Source organism: Hyalella azteca, unplaced genomic scaffold, assembly GCF_000764305.2.
Source record: "Hyalella azteca isolate HAZT.00-mixed unplaced genomic scaffold, Hazt_2.0.2 contig2797, whole genome shotgun sequence".
In the NCBI taxonomy this organism is placed as follows: domain Eukaryota; kingdom Metazoa; phylum Arthropoda; class Malacostraca; order Amphipoda; family Hyalellidae; genus Hyalella; species Hyalella azteca.
In genome coordinates, this window is record NW_025933058.1 from 419,433 (window position 1) to 443,561 (window position 24,129).

At 35.4% G+C, this 24,129-nt stretch overlaps 2 protein-coding genes across 4 annotated transcripts; one reads left to right on the forward strand and one right to left on the reverse strand.

Annotated features, from left to right (window-relative positions):
- Positions 1 to 54: 54 nt before the first annotated feature.
- On the reverse strand, positions 55 to 9,714 carry LOC108664443 (60S ribosomal protein L22-like). Its single transcript, XM_018151028.2, has 4 exons — positions 9,689 to 9,714; positions 5,927 to 6,706; positions 5,628 to 5,752; positions 55 to 1,506 (listed from the first exon to the last, which is right to left on the reverse strand). The coding sequence occupies exons 2-4, from the start codon at positions 6,650 to 6,652 to the stop codon at positions 1,356 to 1,358; spliced, it is 1,002 nt and encodes a 333-aa protein (XP_018006517.1). The 5' UTR covers positions 6,653 to 6,706; positions 9,689 to 9,714; the 3' UTR covers positions 55 to 1,355.
- On the forward strand, positions 1,002 to 19,993 carry LOC108664444 (synaptobrevin-1). Of its 3 annotated transcripts, none has more exons than XM_018151032.2 (6): positions 1,002 to 1,094; positions 10,546 to 10,696; positions 13,335 to 13,413; positions 16,392 to 16,471; positions 17,517 to 17,568; positions 19,894 to 19,993. In XM_018151032.2, exons 2-6 carry the CDS (start codon positions 10,559 to 10,561, stop codon positions 19,935 to 19,937), a joined length of 393 nt encoding a protein of 130 aa, XP_018006521.1. In that variant the 5' UTR covers positions 1,002 to 1,094; positions 10,546 to 10,558; the 3' UTR covers positions 19,938 to 19,993. The 3 variants fall into 3 exon arrangements, with proteins under 3 accessions (XP_018006521.1, XP_018006520.1, XP_018006519.1); XM_018151031.2 differs by lacking the exons at positions 1,002 to 1,094; positions 13,335 to 13,413 and adding exons at positions 6,797 to 6,902; positions 11,222 to 11,300 and having other exon boundaries at positions 19,894 to 19,992; XM_018151030.2 differs by lacking the exon at positions 1,002 to 1,094 and adding an exon at positions 6,797 to 6,902 and having other exon boundaries at positions 19,894 to 19,991.
- Positions 19,994 to 24,129: the final 4,136 nt, after the last annotated feature.

The following is a 24,129-nucleotide window of genomic DNA, read 5'->3' on the forward strand; positions in this document are numbered from 1 at the left end:
CATGTCGCCGATTCTTATACTTTTCGTGCCACAGGAGATCTAAAAAAAAGGTCCTTGAGATCGTGAGGTACAAATTTTAATTAAAAATTGGAGGTTATTCATTATTTACCTCGACAAAATAATGTATTCAACTGTATTTGCGTAAACTTATTCGTGCATTTCATGGAAATTAGGAAATGACCCAGGTTCAGAAAACAGAATGGTCTATCAAATATTGGAGTGAAGATATGAAGCTATTTCGAAAAAGTACTATAAGCAACGTACAATCATAGTAATGTACTATTGTAAATTAAACGCAGTTTAAATCTCAAACCTTTTATAATAAAAACAAAAGTTTTATCCTCATTTGTTATCTAAAGCTGCGCCGTCACCTTAGTTCCATAATTACCTCTTATCTTACCACACCGGATGCCTGCCGTCTATAGTTGGATGGCCGCGCATACGCCGACCATGCTTTGCTTAATTTATTTTAAGCCTAACTATTAGTTTCACTAGTTAACTGTTTTAAGTGGAGTCGCATCGACTGCAGAAACAGATAAGGGAAACCCGAACATGATACGAGAGCTCGCGACTTGCACGACGTGGCACTTAGTGAACAGCGTTGTACAGCTGTTCCCTCTAACGCCACCCACGCTATAAAGTTTTGTTAGTGTACGCTATAACGTTCATCACACACAGTAACGTTTTGAGCTTACGTTAAACGCACTTGCAAAACTAGCAAAAGATAAATTCAAGATCAATGAGAAGAATTATACCGTTGTTGATGCAAACAATATTAAAGTGTGAAGCTGTTGCATGGTAGTTCAACTAGTGTGATCACATTTAACTTACTGCAGAGAATATATAGCTGTAGTCTTACTATTAACATCTGATAATACGAGCAAAGTCTGTAAAATGCGTTTGGATTAGAGGCAAGAAACTTTTTTTGAAATATATATTTTTAATTATTGAGTAAAAATACAAATTTGTTCGAATTATAATCATTATCTATATTATGCTTGTCTAGAAATTTGTGCGATTTGGATACGAGAATAATAGCGGAATCATTTGCTTATAAGTCCCAGCCCATTTATCTGACTTCGATCATATCTATGGTGAGTAAATAGTTAATATGAATAGAAATAAAGATTATCTTAAAAATAGGTGCGATGAGCAAGAATTCAAGCACATGTACTTGCATACTAGCAGGTAGACAGAAGTGCTGGTAGGTAGTACATGTGCAGGTAGACATATGGTAGATAGAATTGCTGGTAGATGCCACCCGTCATTCGCTATCGTCGTCTGTCTCGTCGTGTTGACAGTAGACGGGTTATGTACCGTAACTGGTAGACAGAAGTGCTGGTAGATACCACCGGTCACTCGCTGTCGTCGTCTGTCTCGTCGTCGTGTTGACAGTAGACGGGGTAGTACCGTAACTGGTAGACAGAAGGGCTGGTAGATACCACCCGCAACCAGTCCCGTAGTCCACGTTTCTTGAAGTACTTCTTGGTCAGGTACTTCAGGTACCTACGGGATCAGAACATGTTTCTGGGAATGCTAAGGGTATATATAACTAATATAAGGTTGTAGTGATTCAAGAGTATTACTATATATTTATAATCTTTAAATTTGTAAAAGAGTATTTGTTATAATCTATCCTGCGTCAACCCCTGATTACCCTGTTTTTCTCGGCCTTAAAAGGTATTTCCTGTGGTGGGATTTTTTATCTTTGCGAGGTATAAATGAGTTATATGGTAGAGACGATAAAAGAATTCGTTTCCTGTACTCACGGAATTTTATCCATATAAATGTGATGTCGCTAATTTTACAGGAAAGTACGTAAAAACATTTTTGGTAAAATCAAGTTAGAAATAGTTTGGTAATAAATTTATTATAGAATGCCTCATAGTATTGTGACAGTGAGATTTTCTATCCACCTAAAAAATAGATTGAATAAAGGTAGCACCATTTCTCCGTGTTAATAGGTGTAAATTTAATGCACTTTTCTTCGCTTCATGGTAGTTGGGCACTTTTCAATTGAAGATAAGACACCTGAATTAACTTCCATCAATGCATTATTCACGCATATTACATTTATAGCGAAAAATTAAATATGAACGAAGCGAATTCTTTCATGTAATTTCAACTTTGGATTGGATTTGGGTCGAAGTGACCGCGAAAAAAACTTGCACGAGTTAGGCCTTCATATCGGCTAAATTCCAAGCGTCACATATTCGTTATTTGTTAGAAGGATGAAGAGAGAAATGAGGTCAGGTAGAGAGGATATTGTAGCAAAGGCTAAGGGTGGGAAATATTGTGTTATGAGTAAGATGAAAACAAGGGAAAGAAGTTCCGGAAGATAGTTATTCGGTCTATTATATATCGCTATGTCCCACTTATTGCACTGGAGTTTCAAGGTTCATTTTAAATATTGGTATCTCTCAGGCCCCGATTAATTATTGTGTCCTATTGCATTATTATTGCTATAATTATTATTATTTTATCATTGCTCGAGTCTGTATCCTCCTCTGGCTTCCATTCTCACCAACCTCCTCCTATCCCTCATCCTCCATGGACTCTACAAATATCGCTTTCCACTCTCAGTCATAGATAGCAGCAGTCACCCCTGTTGACAGACCCACTATCATTACAATCTATTCGTCTCCTGTTTGATCATACATCACACCATCACCCTCACCTCTCTCATCATTTCCAGTCTCTCCCTCTCATATGCATCACACTACATCATCAGATGCTCCACAGTTTCTCTCTCACCTTTGTCACACATAAAACAAATATCATCTCTTCGTTCATTCTACCTGTACGTACGTCCGTGCATTCACACTCAAAGCATTCGCTCCTACGCAGAACATTAGGTCCCTACCTCTACTGTCATCATATTTGCACTAATTAGTCCTATTCGCCATCATTCCATGCAATAACGTCCATTCCATACATTATACCAGGCACCACCACACTCTTCCATACTTCTCTTAACACATTATATTTACTTACTTACTTATATAATATACTTATATAATACAGTGAAGAATGCGTCAAATAAAGCGCAATTGCAAGATGATCTTGACAGCTTAGTTAACTGGGCTGATACGTGGCAGCTGCGGTTTAATGCTGACAAGTGTAAAGTACTTCACCTCGGGAAGAACAATGAACAGCAAGATTACAGTATGAGAAGACATGGTACAGATTTGAAATGCCTAGCTCCTTATCGAACCCGGTGGAAGTCTAGTAGCTTCTTCAAAGTATCGCCAGTCATGAAAAGATCCGGTCAAATGACACGAGTTTAGATCTATGAACAAGGCACGAAATGGAAAAGAATCGGCGACAGGCCACATCAGGCCTACACTTCAGAGCCGACATCACTATGTTATGTTATGTTATGTTACTTGCCCTCACTCTTACTGCACTGCCCAGTACCCAGAGGTGGGCAGGAGCGCGCTACATGTAGCGGCCGTTACAGTTTCAGTAGCGGTAGCGGCGCTACATTTAAGCAATTGTAGCGGTAGCGGTAGCGCCCGCTACATATTTAAGTAGCGATACGAGGTTTTGCCTCTACAGCGCTACCGCTACATTTATAGATAAAGCCTTTTAATTTTCTTAATAGTATTAAATATTATTTAAAAACCAGCATGATACATACTTAATATAAATTACAGAATAGAACTGTACGAAAGATTTCGGTGTAATGTTGTCAACCTCAGTCTGTTACTAGTGTCAATATGTTAGTTGTTACTTGTTAAGTTGTTACCAGTTACCATGCACTTACAGGTATTTTTCATGTTTCAGTTTGCTTACAGTTAATTTTACACAGTTATTTTTATGTTTCACCTTCCCTACATGTATGTCTACTTTAATCTACCAATCTCAAAAATAATCCACATATACAGGGTGACCCAAAAAATTTGCTAAAGGTAAAGGCTTATAACTCAAAAAGTATTAAACGTAGAAACATTAAATAAAAAAAAACACATCAAAGAGTATAACTTCAAGTTTTATTCAGATTACAACCATTGTTCAAAATGACCTTGCTGTTGAATACGCAGCTTAATACGTTTTTCAAAATGTATGGTTACTGCAGACAAGGTATCAGGTCAATAAGTGTGGGAGCTTTACGAATTGCTATCTTAATATTGTCAATGCTGCTTGGTCTTGTACTGAATACTTTTTCCTTCACGTAACTCCGTAGGAAGAAATCCAAAGGCGATTCATTAATTCTTTCTTCAATCTTGGCAATGTTTTCTTCTGATCTTGCAGTTCTTTGCCGTCCAGAATGACCTTTATTTTGATTCAGGATCGTTCCTTTATCTTTCCACTGACGTATCCACTTCTTGATTGTTTTGAGACTAACTTCTTGTCTGTATTTTGTGGAATAACCTCTCTTTATTTTGGTTGGTGAAGGTTTCAGGTAAAATTGTTCGACAATGAATACTCGTTGCTCGGAATTTAGCTGCATTGCATGGAAATCATGATCTTAAAAAAATAGTGAGTTTTAAATATGTAATATATAGAGAACTTTGGTAAATGGATATCAAATAAAACTTGAAGTTATACTCTTTCGTGTGGTTTTTATTTCATCTTTCTACGTTTAATACTTTTCGAGTTATAAGCCTAGCTTTACTTATAGCAATTTTTTTTATATGTACGTATATGTGGATAAATTTTGAGATTGGTAGATTAAATTAGACATCCATGTAGGGAAGGTAAAACATAAAAAATAACTGTAACTTTTATTTACTGTATCTAACCCGTACTAGTTCGGTTAGGTTAATTGCAATAAAGTTGCATTGATATGTTTTGAAAATGTTTTATTATCATTAAATGTTAATGAGTAAATCCCAACAGCAGAACAATGAATATTTAAAGATTTCCAATAATTTTGGCTATGGTAGCGGCTAATGTAGCGGCGCTACATTTTACTGTAGCGGTAGCGGTAGCACTCGCTACAATCTAGTGGATGTGGTGGTAGCGCCCGCTACATTTAGAGCATGTAGCGGTAGCGGTAGCGGCTCTACATTTCAAAGTAGCGCTGTCCAGCTCTGCCAGTACCTATTCCTAACCACTGATTTGCTTTACTAAGACTCAACGCTTTAGTTCTCTCATATCCTTGTTGGTCAACACTCATTCCCAGTTATCTGTACTCATTTGTCATCCCAATCACATTTCCTCCCAGCTGCCACACTCTACCCACATCCTCAGCTGTTTCATTCACCACTAGCACCTGACTTTTCCCAAGGCTAAAGCGCACATTAAAATCCTTGCCGTACTCAGTTATACAGTCAAGCATACTCTGAAGTTTAACCACATTATTACTGCATCATCAACATGAACGAAATTGAAGTGTTAAAACTACGTGTCAAATCAAAAATGCTAAATCCCCTAAATTACACAAAATTCGGGAATTTGGTAGGATGAAAACAGGGCAGAACCAAGGCATAAAATTTCAGTGTTCGATACAAAAATTTACTTGCACCACACAAGTGTTTTTATAACTACTGAGCAAATATTTAGTTATCCGAGACAAAAAAATGGGTAGACTATAATTTTCGTTTCGATGAAATAAAACATTTTATTTTACATCTGGAAAAGAGAAATTCAATCAATTCGATAAATTCAATCAACTGACTAACCTTTTTGAGTACTTATAATCGTAGGCCGTAATGGTGACATTGTCGTCCAGAGTCTTTATGGTCACGTGATCGTTAAGGTTCTTGACGCAGCCGTTCACCTTGAAACGCTCCTCCAAGAACTTTACCTGCGCAAATTCAACATCCTTCAATTCAACTCTACTGCAACAAGCGAAATTAAGAAGTAATCACAATTAAAAAAAATCAGATTCTGACAAATTAATGTTTTGGAGTCGAGCACATGAGCCGAGTATGGAAATACTTTATTTGAATCTAATTAAAGGTAGTATATAATTACTTACATAATCTTTAACGTCTAAGATGCCGTCTCCAGCGGGCAGTCGACAATCCACTTTGAAATCTAACGTATTTTGTTTGATCTTGCTCTTCCTCTTGGCGTTCGAAGCTCCTGTTGCTTTATGTTTTACAGATAAATGTTTGTTAAGCTTGTCCCCTATATTTTCCAGTGCTGATTTCGACTTCTTTGACGCAACAACTGTTGGAATTATTTCATTGTTTCTCTGCTCAATCTTTAATTCTTTTTTACGCCCTCTAACTTTTCCAACTTGATTCACTTGGTCTTCTTTGGTTGCGGTCAGCTGAATTTTTTTCATTGCCTCTTCCTTAATGGGTGGCGATTTCTTATTCTTCTTTTTCTTATTAGCTCTGGATGTTTGAGTAAGTTTTTCACCTGTATCACTCGGAGGCGTCTCTCGGTTGCATGTTTTTCTAGATATTCTAGTATTTTCACTTACTTCAGCTACAAGGATGTGATTTGGATGTAATTTTTCACAATCAATAGAATTTGAACCTTGTTTTAACTTTTTGCTGTCCTTGGAAGATTTTGCTGGAATTTTTGCTGGTTTTTCGTCGTGCAAATATTTCTTATCCTCTTTTTGCATCGAGGTAATTTCTCCAGTGAGAAAGCTTTTCAACAATGGATTATTGTAGTTCTTCGTTGCGTTCGTTATATTGTTTATAAAACATGCTGCCGTCTCTTCCAATTCATCCAGTACTGACGTTTTCATTTCTTGCCGGTGATCTTTCCGAAAAAAGCTGCTTCCTTCATTGTTGAAAGGTGCCTGCAACACATTATTATTATTTCCACGAATGAAAATTAGCATTAAAATGTCATTACTGTTTTTTTCTGGGTGAACCCACTGTTAGCATAGAGAACGATACCCTTAAATGTAACTGTGACGTCACATCGTACACACAGCTGCTAACGCAATAAACGAAGGTTAACCAACAGTGAAATAATCTCCTCTAAAAGCAAATGTGAGCATGGATTATAGTCGAGAAGAATGCTATGTATAAAGATTAAATGAAATTGATATGAAAATTTCTACTCTATAGAGCATTGTTGAGTTAATGGGGATTTCCTGTTAGGCCGTTTGCCAAATTCCAAGTGAAACATTTTAGGCGTGTCTGTTTCATTGAGCTTTTTATTCAACTAGAAAATAATTCATGTATTCATTGCTTTGCAGTTTGCATTGATATATGTTACGAGTAAAAATGACTAAAAGATTATTAATAAAATTAATACTGATATTCATTCAGAAATTCAGAATTAAAGATTAAAAGAGTCTGCCGTCTGGTAACAAGATAGGCCTAACAAAGATTGTTAAGAGAATTAATACCAATTTGGCCTACCTATTCATGCATTAAAGATTGATTGAGTCAGGTAACAAGATTATTAATAAAAGTAATGATGGTTATTGATCATTGATGTAGGGTAAACGCACTATATTCCGACAAATAAAGGATGTAGCCGTAGGTAGCAAAAAATGAATGGCTATAAAAAAATCACCGTATGCGCAACTCGAGTTCTGTTTGCTTTACGTCTACATAGTGGCAAACCAGAGATTTTTTAGAATCAGTTCATTTTTAATTTCCTAATTTACTCAAGATTTAAACAAATTTTTTATGTATGGTAATGCTGGTAGGCCACTGTGCAGAGAGTGGATGAATATTGCAAGATCTTTGGCGACGCTTCAGTAGCCAAATTTTCGCCTTCAGAAGATCTTGCCGACAAATTTAGATTGAAATTCTTGCATTTAATATATTTCTCAGTCTTCGGCCAACTATTTAGAAAAAAAAGTAAGGTTTCCGGTACGTTGGATGGATTAGTTCCTACAATGCAGCAAAGCTTGTCCGGAAATCAGTTGTGATGAGTTCCCGCAAAAAAATGTAAACAACGTTTTTTCGATTGCATAGTTTCAGTCACATTAGAGCGGTCAGACTGCTTTATTACGTGTTCACTAGACACTTGCTGTACAATCGGACTGTTTTTAGGGTAAAATTAGTTATTTGGGGTAACACGTGCATGCAACCTTTAAATAAGTTCGTGGCTTGTAAATAGTTCGTCATTACTCAGCGTAAATGGCTTTTCATTAAAAATTACCCGGCGACGCATCTTTAAAATGGCCGGCGACGCTTTGGGATTAAAAATCCATATATTGGCGACGCTGCATCCACCCTCTGCATAGTGGCTGGTAGGGTAAACGCAGTATATTCCGAAATCGTAGGTAATTCCGTCACTTCTCTAGTTTTTCCTTTATATTAAGCTTTGTTTTAGTTCCATGCGTTCATTGATGGTTGAAATGGTGACGAGATGTCGGCATTACGTATCAGTTAAATTTGAAGCGCTGACGCAATACGACTCACCACGTGTTGAATATTGCCACACACAGTGATGGAATATAGGGATTTGGTAGGCATCCATTCTAAAGGCTTTTTAATAAATATGGCAACATTTTGTGACGTTTCATTGTTGCTGACGCGTAGTGAAGTGTTTTGAGAGTCACGTGAAGGCAACAGAACTTACGTAATGCATACGGTTTTTTTATAGTTTTTCATTTCTCGATGCGTCCTTAATGTGTCGGAATATACCGCGTTTACCCTATGAGTGGTAGCTATCCACGATACTTTACTGGTCTACTTATAGAACTCAAAAATGAACTTGAGGGAGAGTCTAAAAAACTCTCTGCTTTGCCACTATGTAAATAAATACGTCTCTCTCAAAACACTGCAATATGCGCCAGCAACAATGAAACTTCACAAACTGTTGCCATATTTATTTAAAAGCCTTTAGAATGCAAACCTACCAAATCCATATATTCTGATGCTGTGTGTGACTAAATTTGGCATTTTGTGAGACTAATTCCGGCCGCACTTCAAACTCTACTAATTCGTAATTCCAACCCTCTTGTGTTCGAATTCCAAGCGCTGTGTGTGTGCTGTATTGGAATACGACACAGCTAGGAATTAGAACACTATTGAATATTGAACACTACTTAATTAGGCTTTTAGCTTAAATTCTTTCATTGCCTCTTCCTTAATGGGTGGCGATTTCTTATTCTTCTTTTTCTTATTAGCTCTGGATGTTTAAGTTTTCACCTGCATCCCTCCACAGTCCACACCAGCTTTTAATTAAGAAAATTTTAATTTTTGCCCACAGCTCAGAACAAGCTGTGTGTGTCTAATTCTAAGCTGTGTTGGATTCAGTTGGAATTAGTTTTTATGTGTCTAAAACCGTCTCTTAACTTAATCATCTATTAATTTATTTACCACTTGAAATCAGCAAATACAAGTATACATAAAGGATTCCTAATATATTCACAGACTTGTTTAAAAGTCTCAAACCATGATATTCTTTCTACACAAACAGTTTATCACTATTTGCTGGAGCAAGGTCTACTATTAACTTTGACATGTTTTTTGATGTTCTCACTGGGTGACATGCACTGTCTCTCTTTGGATCTTAACATTTTCCCACCAGACAGCCCAGACCTAGTGTTTTGGCAATAGTATGGCGAGCAATAGTATGACGTCACTATTTCAACCATCAACAAATGCGTGGAACTAAGACAAAGCTTAATATAAAGGAAAAAGTTGAGAAGTATCGTAATTACGTACCCACAATGTCCGAATATACCGCGTTTACTCTAAGCACAACGGTTCAAGTTCAAGTCACCTTGTCAATGGTCCAAGTCAGGCATGGAATATATATCTACTTGACGAGCCGCAATTGAATTTTTTGAGATGTTCTTTTATAGATTTACCTGCCGTCATTCCATTTCTTCGAGCTGTGAATTCCATATCTAGGCTATGAAAAGCCATTTACAAGGCGTGTTAATGCAGTCTGATATGACCGCAACTATGCGCGATCTTCAATAAAACATTTAGGTTGACTTGTTTACATCAGAATTATTATGATACCATTCTGCAAGATATTTTGGCAATAACATTTAAAGTAATGCTGATTGGAGAAGTGGAAAATTTTATGGAATGACATGTTTGCAAAGTGCAAACTGCAATTTTTTCAATTAAACAAAAAATTTACGACATTCGAGCCACAAGATTTCATACCTACCAAAATTATACGATGTTAGAGCCACAATATTTATGAAAAATATAAGACATGTTTGTGATGATGAGCTGCTTCTTGAACTTTCTAGATGAATCATCTATCAAATTATTCATAAAACAGCACAATTGTGCCATAAGATTCTAATTTGTAATTTCCAAATGTTCATTGAAGTACTAATTAATGAAGTTCCTCAACACACATTTGTAATTTCCAAATTACAAATTACACACATTTGTAATTTCCAAATGTGTGTTCTTTCAAATTGTAATTTTCCAAAAATTCTTTAAAGGCACAAGATTTTATAAGTCAAAAATTTTCAATCTAGGATCTAAGTTGAATTCATTCATTATTGAACTAAAGTTAAAAAACTTAACTTTAGTGTCCTATGGACTACGTATCTACCGGTACCTAGTTTATGAAACTTGAAATTAATTAAAATCTGAGTAGATTATTTAGTCTACTAAAATTGTAAAAAGAACTAAATGTTCATGCTTTGAAATTTCATTTGACTTTCTGTAGCCAAATGTTTAATGTTTTGAAATATTTCAGGTCAAGTGACCTGATGGATACAGGAGGCAGTCAAGGCGGCATGCAGCCTGGCGGCTCAGACAACAACGGGGAAATCATCGGGGGCCCTCGGACCCCCCAGCAGATGATGGCCCAAAAGCGGATGCAACAGACACAAGCTCAAGTTGATTCAGTGAGTCTTGTTCCAAATATAGGGCCTATTTTTAAAGTTTTTGGATTTAATGACATATTATATTAAACTCAAAATTTAGGATGTGATGCAAAAAGTAATGAATTCATGCTTGTAAAATTTAGTTAGAAAAGCTCTGAAGCATTATTAGTTTTGGCATGTAAGCAATCCATTCAATATTACAGTTCAGTAGCATGAAAAATTATAAATTGGGCTTGGTTGTTTGTTTTATCAATGAATATTTGTGGATGAAAATGGAGGTTTTCTAACTTAGATGTTCAAGCACTCAAAATTCAACAAAGTCCTTTACAGTATTTTTCTATTTTGACTTGTTTACCATATGTTTTCATATAAAATGATTGAAACAACTAATTTATGTGTTAGTAATTTCTGCAGTTATAACCAGGTTTCTCATCTGCATTAATATGAAAACCTTTTTGCAATATGTACTTCTCTCTAGAATAAATTTCAAAACCATGTGAATGTGATAACTTTGCATTGGTAACATTCTGTGACTACATGACTCAGGTGGTTGGTATTATGAGAGTCAATGTGGAGAAGGTGCTTGAGCGTGACCAGAAGCTCTCAGAGCTCGACTCCAGAGCAGGTAACCTCTGAAGCCTCCCAACATGTTTTGGCTATTGAATAAAAAACATCTTATGAATAATCCTTTTTCCCTAATAATATTAAAGCAAAAGGTGCTCCTGTACCATTGTTATTTCTTCATTCCTGATTCCTCTGAGTTAGAAATTTGTCTTATCTACAGAGTAATTTTCCGTTCTTCTTATCCCCTATTGCTCACCATGCTTGTGGTATTTGTATCAATGTCCATGTTTACATTTTTTTAATGAAAGCAGTTTTCCTGGGGTATTTATCATGCTTGTCTGGCTAATCCCTCAAGAAACTAACTTCGATTGTCCCTTGTGATTTATTAGGAACATTTCTTATGAACAATATGATTTGATAACAATGTTTGCATATAATCAATAACTAATAAGTGCAATGCTGCTACTCATGAACTTTGCCATGAATCCTTGATGCTGAAATTATCAAGATAATTTGTTTCTCCATGAAATTATTCATTTCACATAAATCTAAAGCATGTACCTGTAGAAAAAAAAGCTTCAATAATGCGGTCTTGATGCCCTGTTTAACTACAGTATTTAACTAGTTTATGGCCTGCCAATTGTGGGGCCCATGACCTAAACCCATAAACTGGATTTTATTTTGTGATCTTTTTGTGGGAATTTTGCACTCCATGTTGGGATGTCATTGCCTGGTTGACAATCCACTCCAATCACTCTATGCTTGCTACCTCGTTGGTTCATTTAACTCCTTACTCTTCGCTTCATGTTGGTTAAAGTAGTGTTATTGTCAGTGCCTACAAGTCTAATAATTATGGGACATGTCAATGGTGTGATTTGTTTGCAGTTTGTTGGCTGGTTGCTTTTTTTCACTATTTTCATTGATAATTCTGCTGAATGAAAACCATTGTTGATCCCACAATGTTGTTTGGAAATTAGTTTGGTTCTCAAGAATATCATTGTATTTTCCTGGGTGTTAGTATAGTAACCCTACTCTCTTATGAGAGGAGGTTTATATACTTCTGAGTATATTTTCATATTTTCCTGCTCATTTGGAACAATTTTCTCTTTAAATTTCCAGGGTAACTATTGTCTTCTTGCCTCACAAACTACCTTCCCTTTGTGCCTAACATTCGTAATTTCACTCTCAGATCTGTCAATCTTAGTCATGGTTATGGTTTTCAGTGTCCTCAAGTTGGCCTTCTATTGTTCTATCTTCCTTGTAATAAAAAAGTGATGGTCTCTATGTCTCATACACTCATTTTATATGCAGCAATAAATTCAGATTTTTCCTTTTGCTGGTTGTTCACTCCTTTCTGCTCAATCTAGCCTTCTGTTCTGCTCAATCTGGCCTGTCTGGCTCAAGCTGTTTCTTTGTTGCCAAATCTTGCTGTCTCCAAGAGAAAGTATCACGGTGTTAAGTCTTATTTTCCTCGGTCCATGAACCTGCTGTCATTTTGTCATATTGATGGTGTCTGCATAGTGGTTTTTCTTCACATTCATTTATAGACACTCAAATGTTTGTTTATTGTCTCTACAAACACTTGGATACCGCACTTCCAGGTGTTAGCATCATGATGTTCGTGTTGATGCTTGTCATTTGATGATATTGTGGCGCCATTTGTCTCCGCATTCTTAACATTTTTACCTTTCTTCATCTGATGTTTTCTAATCCAAGGGAAACATCTGTTATGAGGTTGATAACAAAAGCTGGTGATTATCAACAGATCATTTGAGGTGAGCTTACAATTTATGGTTCGGGGCCAGTACTTTCAAAAAAAGTTTTAGAGGTCGTAAGTTCATCAGCCGATCATTGACGTTTTTTCAAGCAAAATCCACCAATCATAGACAAGAAAATAGAGCGTAAGTACTTACGTTAACTTAGCAAATTTTGAAAGTATGGCCCCTGGAATTCACTTGTTCTTGCTCAAGGGACTGGGGCCTCAGCTATATACCAGCGCTGCTGCATTTTTGGCTCTACAAAGAGCATCTCCACCCCAATCCTGGATGTCGTAAGAGACGATGGCATCTATAGTGGCTACTTTTATCACTTGCAGGTTGTTGACATAATGCGGACCAATGTAGAGAAGGTTCTTGAACGAGACCAGAAGCTCTCCCAGCTAGATGACCGAGCAGGTACATGTCGCGCTAGCTCCTCGTTTCATTCTTTGTCGCTTCTCTGGTAGATTGGTTTCTGCTGTTCATTATTCGTATCATTTATTAACGTTTGTGTACTAATTTTTGTGAGTTTTTTGTTTTATCTTGAAATCGTGCTTGTTGAATTAATTTTGCCCTCCATTGTTCATGGTTTCATTTTGGCTTCAAAAAATATTTATTTTGCAATAATTTTGGTCACTTGTTCCTGGTAACTGTTTCCCTCATCTCTATTTTCTTTAATTGTACAACTAAAATTATATTATTGTAACTACATAGTTGTTGACTTTTTAAACTTAACTGCTAATCTTGTATTCACCTCTGTTCATGATGCAAACTCTTGATTTTTTGTTTTAATAAGTTACATTTTCTTACACTACTGCATTTTATGCTATTTTTTATTGTATTCATGAAAAATGAAGCTTATCTCATATTCTTCTTTGAACTATTTGGCTTGCTTCCCCATTTTTTCCTTTATTGTTATTATTCTTTCTTCAATGGTATTTCTTAAATTTTATTCTACTAAATGTTACAAAATAATATCCGTGTGTGTTGTATGTTATTTGCCTATAACAATTGCAGTAATTAAAAAAGATTCCATTTACAAATGTGCATCAATCTCTATTGTATTAACAAAATAACATGTTCACTTTTTTCTTGAATAAGTTAGATTCGAAATAATCTAGGTGAATAACACTTGGTGATTAATCTAAGTAAGTCCAGAAGCTTCAGCTTCTGCCTTAGTTTGTGTGACATATTTTTGACGGGACTCCGTTTAGTTTTATTAATTGCTTAGTTTTATTAATATTTATTTAGTCTTTATTAATTGCCAGATGACTGGTGCATTAACAGTGATGACTGCTACACTGTGATGACTGTTACACTGTGATGACTGCTACACTGTGATGACTGCTACACTGTGATGACTGCTACACTGTGATGACTGCTACACTATCTGAGATGACTAGTACTCTTTAACAGCTCTCTTGCAGCCCTATCATATAACACGCATTGAACATTTATTCATTTCTGCTCTAATGTATTGATGTTTGTATCTAATGATGTAAGTACTTCCTAACATAACGTGTACTGGTGCTTCCTGTACTGATGTGTACTGATGCTTCCTGTACTGATGTGTACTGGACTACTGGTGCTTCATGTAGTACTGATGTGTATTGGTACTTCCTGTACTGATGTTCACATGTAATGTTTGATGTTGTTGACGTGTTCTCCCTGCTGCTGTGAACAGTCTTGCTTCACTAACAACTCAGCATATTAAGCGTCAGGTATTTGTATGCATGCTCTTCTTTGTCCTTTGTGCTTCTCCATAAACATATTATGGTATTGCCTAGCCTTATTTCGAATTATCGGAAATCTTATGAGAGCCATTTTCTTATCATATCCCTTGTATACCTAATTTTGCATTAAGTATAATTATTTTCAATAAATATTTTTGTTAGTGTTTGCATCAGCAGACTACAATAGTTAACTATAAATTTAAAAGCGAAGAAAACACCACAAAAATTTAGCATATCTCTTTTGAAAACGTTTCGGAGACCAGCTCCATCGTCAGTTCGATAAATCTAGAACACAGATAAATGCAGAAAATTAGTTTGGAGTTAATAAAAAAAACACAAACAGAAGTTAAAAACCTAAATATCTAGATTTATCGAACTGACGATGGAGCTGGTCTCCGAAACGTTTTCAAAAGAGATATGCTAAATTTTTGTGGTGTTTTCTTCGCTTTTAAATTTCTAGTGAATCTGCGATTAAAGCAATCTAGTGACTTTTTTACTAGTTAACTATAATTATAGTACGTGGTTCATGTCAGGTGAAATTTTCCCTCATCAGACTAGATTTGCCCTAGCCAGTATTATTAATTCCTAATTAATTGTAGTTTCTCATTAGGTTTTTCTTTCTCATTATTTGAAACAATTTCCATTATTGCCTTCAGCATATTTTTTTGCTTGAATCTTTCCTGCTGAAAAAGGCCTATAATGAACTACATTCCCTACACACTCTTCTCATGTAGTCATGTCTTATTGTAGTTTGTGACCATTGCATGAAATTGCATGCATGAACTGAATATTGCAATGTAGAGAAATTATTACATATTTTCTTCAATTTTGTAGTGTGTTTCTACTATCGCCCAATTGGATTTTAGTGCAATTGATATTAGGTTATGTTTGTTTTTTATAAAGATATTTTTTGCAATGTTGTATGCTCTTGTACCTTCAACTTTAGATTCACTTTTTTATGCGAGTTCTTGATGTAGTTGGTTATGGTCATTTAATATTAAATTTAATTGGTAATGACATAATAATGGAATGCTTGCCATCTGAGGTTTAGAAGCTCCTTAATATTAGAGCAATAATGTACTGTAAATTTAGTGTACCACAAATGCTTGGTTCATCTCATAACTTGGGCATAATTTGGATATTTTTGCTAGTTGAGTATTTCATTTATAAGTTGTTAGTAAATTGTTAATTTGTGAAATGATTAGATTGTGTGATTCAGTTGACAATTCATTATATTACTGGGTGTTCATGATACAAGCCGTAATTTACATTATTAATAAGTTATGATGCAAGGCATTGTATTTTCAACATGGTTGGCTGTGTCGCACCCACAAATCTATATAATTCTTTTGACTTGGATATCCTGTTATATAATATAATAATATTTAAATATACAATAGATAACAGTGTTGACTAATCTATTATATGTTCTTGTTAATAAGTTAATTTACTTATGTTTATTAAAAAAATAGAGAAGTCATGATATCATTGTTAGAGATGTTAATTTATGATAATTAAAAGGCATACCGGTATAATAGAACATTGACGATGTGAATATAAAGACATGCTTATAATAGATTATATTAATTATATAAACATGATTTATTCATGTTTATATACATTTACATGAGATTATTAATCATATAAACATGCCCCACACAGACGCACTCCAGCAGGGCGCTGCTCAGTTCGAGCAGCAGGCGGGCGCTCTCAAGCGCAAGATGTGGTGGAAGAACCTTAAGGTTTGTACTTATTAAAATACTTATTTCTCTACCGTCTGACTTGAGTAACCGGAGCAATATTAGTAGTATATGAATATTACTAATATAATATAACGATATTAGTAATATCAATAACTTGAGTAACCAGAGCAATATTAGTAGTATATTAATATTACTAATATAATATAATAATGTTAGTAATATCAATAACTTGAGTAACCGGAGCAATATTGTCACGCGCCTACTTCCTAAAAAGGATACGTTCTAGTGAGCGCAAAATGACTTGCACTGATGGTTGCCGCCACGTACGACAACTTTAAAATGTTCTCTGTTGCGTACAAACGTCCTCAGGTTGCTACACTCAATAGTTTACGTATAATTTGAGTTGAAAGTTTAACTTTGAAATGTTCTCTGTTGCGTACAAACGTCCTCAGGTTGCTACACTCAATAGTTTACGTATAATTTGAGTTGAAAGTTTAACTTTAAAATGTTCTCTGTTGCGTACAAACGTCCTCAGGTTGCTTCACTCAATAGTTTACGTAGAATTTGAGTTGAAAGATGTGTTAGCGGAGAGTAACATGCGGCGGTAGAGGGTTAATATAAGGAGTGTTTTATGATGTATTGTATATTGTATAATATATTGATTGTATAGTTATTTTATGGTAAGGTTCTTATGTAATAATTATTGTTTATAATAATATTTTTTCATGATATGATTCTTTGATAATGATGTAGTTTTATAATATGATTTGTTTTCTGATAAAATTGTTGTCTATTAAGGATCTTATACTATAATACTTTGCGATAATATAAAGAAAACGTTTATAAGTGTCAGCGTATCTTCAATGAAAACGCGACATAGTTACTCACACATTATGCTGGATACTTGAATATTTTTAGATGGTAGTTATTATTAAATGTTTGCAGTTGTCATGAACTTTGAAGTTCATAAGAGCTTCTTTAATGCATGTTTTCTTACAATTTGTGAAGTGTAACATTCTCACTAATAAAATTTTGGTAAATGCTCATCGAGTATTATTGATGGTCATGGTTTTCTGTTGTGCAGATGATGATAATCATCGGCGTTGTTGTGGTCATCCTGCTGATTATCATTATTGGTGAGCCCTTATTTCGATCGGATATAAGCATAAAAATTACTTGATTGCTTAAGTCGCAAGTTTACCAGGAATTTAAAAGCAAAGAAAACAGCCAGAATATTAACCATTTCTTAAGAATGAAAACGTTTCGGAGTCCAGCTTCATCGCCAGTTCAAAAGTTCAAAACCTATAAGAAAATCAGAATCAATTAGAAAACTAAATTCACATCGAAGATAAAAACATAAATTGACAAAATAAAGACAAATACACATAAGAAGACATGCCTATCTATTTACAATTTCAAGGGGATAGGAGCTGAAGGAAGATAAATATCTTCCGAATGTAAATCTGCAGGTGCTGTTACCGTGTTAGCGGGTGGGACAAACCCGTTGTCCACTTAAGAGTTAAACAGTGGAAGCTATTAATATTGTGTAGACTTTAAATGAAAGAATTTTCTATTAAAAGTATATTTAGGGATAGTACAGCAAAACATAAACAAATGAAACAAGTGAAGAGTGTGGCATTGATCAGTGGGCTTTAACTGGCAGTTTCACTGATGAAGGTTATGAGCACTGTTGGCTGTTCTAGGCCAAAAACTTAGTTTATAGGGAGCACAGGGTAGGACTAGACACTAGAGTGACAGTGACACTGCAAGAAAAATAAATGGAAGATAAATAACCCTAGTGCTAAATAGTGAATTCACAAACAATATATTTCAATATTTTAACCAATGCCAGAATTTAATCTAAAATACTATTTATTATGCATTTAAAACAGTGACCGTCAGCCAAGAAATAATCAATTAATTCACACAAGAAAATTAATCAATTCAATCAATTAGTTCACACCACAAGCATAATCACAGAAACATTAACAGCAGTGAAGTGCATAATGAGCAAGGACACTAACAGTTACACAGAAATTACTATTGATCTGATAAATGACAACCGAAGTAACAAAATATTGTTCCGACTATTGGAGAGCAGACTTACCAAGGCTTTCACTTCCAGGCTAGCACAATACACGGAATGCCAGTGGCTGCTAGTTACTAAATGGCGGAACTGAATTGGGCGCGACTGTCGTTAGTTGTGCAAATAAGTCACTCTGAACTAAAATGGAAATAATCAAATTGAGTTAAACGTTACTGAAAAATAATTAGTTAAAACACAGACTGGTTGAGTGATAAAAGGTCAGATGCCTTCCGGCAACAGTGCTATTGGTGAATAACTTTAAAATCGGCTCGTTCTTCAAGTATAAAGATGCTCTCCCTCTTTTTATGCGTTCGTCCCTAGTATATAGATACAGTTGTGCGCAGTGCGCATCAGCGTACGTCGGTATGACGTCTCGCAATTTTTACACTAGGCTGGCGGAGCATAAGGGCAGAAGCTTTAGAACGGGAACAATACTTGCGCATCCTCCTCATTCAGCTGTGCGCGTCCATGCCGAGCAGTGCAATGTTCCAGTGTCTGATAGTGATTTCAGAGTTCTAGCTTACACGACCGGTGTTACTGACCTACGGATTTTAGAATCCCTGTACATTTTTAAACAGAAACCTGGTTTAAATGCAGCCTTCAGCTCCTATCCCCTTGAAATTGTAAATAGATAGGCCTGTCTCCTTATGTGTATTTGTTTTTGTTTTGTCAATTTATGTTTTTATCTTCGATGTGAATTTAGTTTTCTAATTGATTCTGCTTTTCTTGTAGGTTTTGAACTTTTGAACTGACGATGGAGCTGGACTCCGAAACGTTTTCATTCTTAAGAAATGGTTAATATTCTGGCTGTTTTCTTTGCTTTTAAATTCCTGGTGAGCCCTTTACTTGCTTCTTTTCTTCTTATATTATTCCTCCTTATTTTCTTCTCCATGGACTGAATACGCCTTAGGCTTTTACATAGAGGTTCTTTTGCTTATTTCAATCATTCGATTTTATTTAATGACTAAGGAGAAAAAATAATTATGTTTGAGATATATTTCAGTGAATTTTAAAATCAGAATCTGAATTAAATTAAATAACAAAGTACTAGTTCATTAAAATATCTTAATGATTTTCATGTTTGCCTGAATTGACATATCAACATAAGATTTAATAAACCGTAAGTTGCACCGGAGAAATAAATATTAAAATTAAATAAACTTTCACCGGAGAATTGAATATATATATTATTGGGTTGAATAATTTTTGAGATTTGACAATCCCGCGAGTAATTCCATTTGAGATTCATATGTTTGAACATTCATTTAACTTTGAACTTCGATTTACACCCAGATTGAAAATATAAAGTTTGTTGCCATTTTTCTGATCGTTGATTTTTCAAATAAATTCAAAAACTTTTAATTTTTCATTCCAGTTGCGGCGACGCAAGGAACAAAAACAGAAGCGGCCAGTCCCTGAGCGACATGTTACAACATGTGCAACACATGGTTGTGTTGTGCAACACATGTTTGTGATGTGTAACACATGTGTGTGTTGTGTAACACATGTTTGTGTTGTGCAACACATGTTTGTGTTGTGCAACACATTTTTGTGTTGTGCAACACATGTTGGTGTTGTGCAACACATGTTTGTTACTTTGTAGCAAGTGTTGGAATAGAGTTTGATGGCAAAGAGATATCGTGCAAGGCCAACAAATGTGTGTTCAGTTGCAACAAATGGATATTTGATGTGCAACACAGATGCGTTTGATGTGCAACACAAATGTATGTTTGATGTGCTGCACAAATGCAATTTGATATGCAACACAAATGCCGTTTTGTGTGCAACACAAATGTAACGCTCTGATGCTATTGAAGGAGTTTGTGCTGCAACAAACATTTGTTATATTACATGTTAATGGAGGTTGGTGTTGGCACAATTCATCTCGTGTATGAGGAAATGAAATACATGTATGAGCTCGACGCTGTCGCGTGTATGCGACATGTGATAGATTGACTTCCCTTATTAATATAAATCCAACTTCTTCCATATACCATGAAGCACTTATTAGAAATCAATGTTCTACGACAATAAAATGTATCACGACTTGGAATTTTTTGTGTATGAAAATTTAGTTATTCATTTAATTTTGTTTATATTACAAAATTTAATGGAAGCAATGAAGCAATTTTGCATGATGTTTGAATTTATATGGGATAGTTTATAGCTTCTTAGCCTGGTATTCAACTCCATTAACCAATAGTTATGATCAAATCGATGTAATTATTATAACGAATTCATTATATATTATATATCTATCTCCCATCCGCATATTTGTTGTTATTTCCATACTTTAGGGAATATCATTCCTGTTCAATCTGGACCCAACTGGTCATAAAGAAATTGAAATTTTTCTTGCTGCTGTTGAAATTACTGCTACTGCGTTAGCTTTCCTACGAAATACATGATCGAAATATATTAAATCTGAATAATTGATTATTTTCAGTGAGCCTTTCTTCGCGGAGATGTGGACTCGAGTGATCCTTGCCTTTATTTGTTCTTGTTGTATTCAGTGCATTGCTGTTGCTATTAGCTACTGCTAAATAGTGGCATGCTATTAGTAGTTGTGGACTGACTAACAGAAATAGACTTATTAGTTAGCCGCTGTTACTAGTTTGCTGCAACTAGGTAGTAGACTGCTGCCACTAGGCAGTGAACTGCTGCCACTAGGCATTGGACTGCTGCCACTAGGTAGTGGACTGCTGCCCCTAGGTAGTGGACTGCTGCCACTAGGTAGTGGACTGTTGCCACTAGGTAGTGGACTGCTGCCACTAGGTAGTGGACTGCTGCCAATAGGCAGTGGACTGTTGCTAGTATCAGTTCGTATTCCCCCATGCCTTGCTTGATAATATTCTTTTTCGCATTCATCTTTACATACATCGCCGTACCTCCTGCTAGGTTATATTTACCCACGTTTCCTGAGCCACGTTATAATTGTCTGCGGTGCGTTTACTAACCTTATCTCAATCTGTTATCTATCAAATTGTCATTCACACTTCCATATGTTACACCCCATGTGCCTAGCTTTCATTCACCCTTTGGTTGAACTAGTACACATATTAAACATATTATAATACAGAATAATATTATACATTGGATAAGTTGCATCACGCCTCGAAATCCAACCCACCCCCACCATCGCCTAATTATAACCAAAATGGCACTTCTTCGTTGTTTTACTGAATGCAAAAATACGCTCCCCATGTTATATTATTTTAGCGTCTTGTGCTGTTTACGGAGTTGAGTTAACGAACTATAAACCATTTATCAAGTATTTCTTAGTTACTTAATTAGTGACGGCAATTATGAATGTTAGTGATCTGATCTGTTAGTGGCAGGTTCTACATGCTGTTTTTTAACCTGTTAATTACTAGTAGTGCGAAGCCAATTATCAAAAATCGAACTATCAATTATCTGTTAGGTCCAGCCGAGGTAGATTTCTTGCCGAGGAACTTTTTGGTAAAAATCCTTCCGCTTGCAACCTATTCTTTATAATAGAAATAATCGTTCGCAAGTTATGATTCATCCTGAGTGTTTATGGCGACTGCCGCGAAAATTTCTAAATACATCAATGCCTAAGTTTTTTACATACTATCTAATTCAGTTACGGTGATTTTATTTCAGCCATAAAAGCAGACTTTCGATAAATTCATCTTCAAAAAGCCACGGGGGAATTTTTTAACGAACCCTTAACTCTGGGCAACTTTTGAGCAACTGATTATTATAGAAATTTTTATGCTTTTCGTGGTGTTTTATCGTATGGCAAGTTAATCCCGGTTTTCAGGACTGCCATGGATGGTCCGTTTACTTAGTATTGCTTTAATCATTTACATTACTCGTATTATTTATTATTATCAAAGTCCATATTCCCAATTTTGTTTCTGTACGCCATTTAATTCTGTACCGAAAATCCATTTACTATTTTTTTAATTTTAAATTATTATTCTCTAAAAGTATGATAGTTAAATATTCTATTGACCTTAGGCCGCACAAAATTTTTTCCATTTCTGCCTCTGGAAAAACTTTTCCTACATGAAACCCAATTATACGTTCGTGATTATGCGCCTGCACTTCGTAAATATCACATAATATGTGTTTTTATGTAGCGTTGATCAAGATTAAGTCATACCGGACTAAATTTAGGTAACAAGAAAGTGGACAAGTTTTTGCTGCACTATATACTGAAATTTAAACATATTTTGATCATATGCTTGATCTGCTACTCTAATTTCACTATTTACGTTTAATCATTGTTGAGTTTACCCTTTTAAAATGGAATAATATTTTGTTCATTTTATCATAAGAGCGTCGGGATTACTTACAGCACCGTGGTAAATTATTAACTTGCGTATGAAACATTAATTTGCAGTTTAATTAATAAGCATTAAATTCTAATTATTTAAGAAAGCCTGGCACTTTATTTTTTTAATCTCGCATCAAGAGATGGTCTTCCGTACACAATTTCTACGTGCATTTTAAGCTCCTAAACATAACCATGATTCGTGCAGGGAGTTGGGGGTTCGAAACCCGAAATGACGTGTGACAAATTTCTAAGCAATTTACAAGATGGCTGAGTGATTAAAAATCGGGTGCTGGCCAATATGGCCAAAGCTAAATTATTAATATAATTTATCCGGATCAAAGCACCACAATGTTATTAGTATAATAATAATAATATTATTATTATCAACTTAAGCCACGTCTGTGTCAAATATAACCCATATCAAGCTTATGTCGTACTCATTGCCCTGTCACTGGGGTCTGCTCTGTCACTGGGGTCTACCCTGTCGCTGGGGTCTACCCTGTCACTGGGGTCTACCCTGTCACTGGGGTCTACCCTGTCACTGGGGTCTGCCCTGTCACTGGGGTCTGCCCTGTCGCTGGGGTCTACCCTGTCACTGGGGTCTNAATACACAATTATTATATATAGTTAGGGGGAGAATGTGCATCAATACAGCATCATGTAATACACAATTATTATATATAGTTAGGGGGAGAATGTGCATCAATACAGCATCATGTAATACACAATTATTATATATAGTTAGGGGGAGAATGTGCATCAATACAGCATCATGTAATACACAATTATTATATATAGTTAGGGGGAGAATGTGCATCAATACAGCATCATGTAATACACAATTATTATATATAGTTAGGGGGAGAATGTGCATCAATACAGCATCATGTAATACACAATTATTATATATAGTTAGGGGGAGAATGTGCATCAATACAGCATCATGTAATACACAATTATTATATATAGTTAGGGGGAGAATGTGCATCAATACAGCATCATGTAATACACAATTATTATATATAGTTAGGGGGAGAATGTGCATCAATACAGCATCATGTAATACACAATTATTATATATAGTTAGGGGGAGAATGTGCATCAATACAGCATCATGTAATACACAATTATTATATATAGTTAGGGGGAGAATGTGCATCAATACAGCATCATGTAATACACAATTATTATATATAGTTAGGGGGAGAATGTGCATCAATACAGCATCATGTAATACACAATTATTATATATATAGTTAGGGGGAGAATGTGCATTAATGGAGCATCATAAAATACACAATTATTATA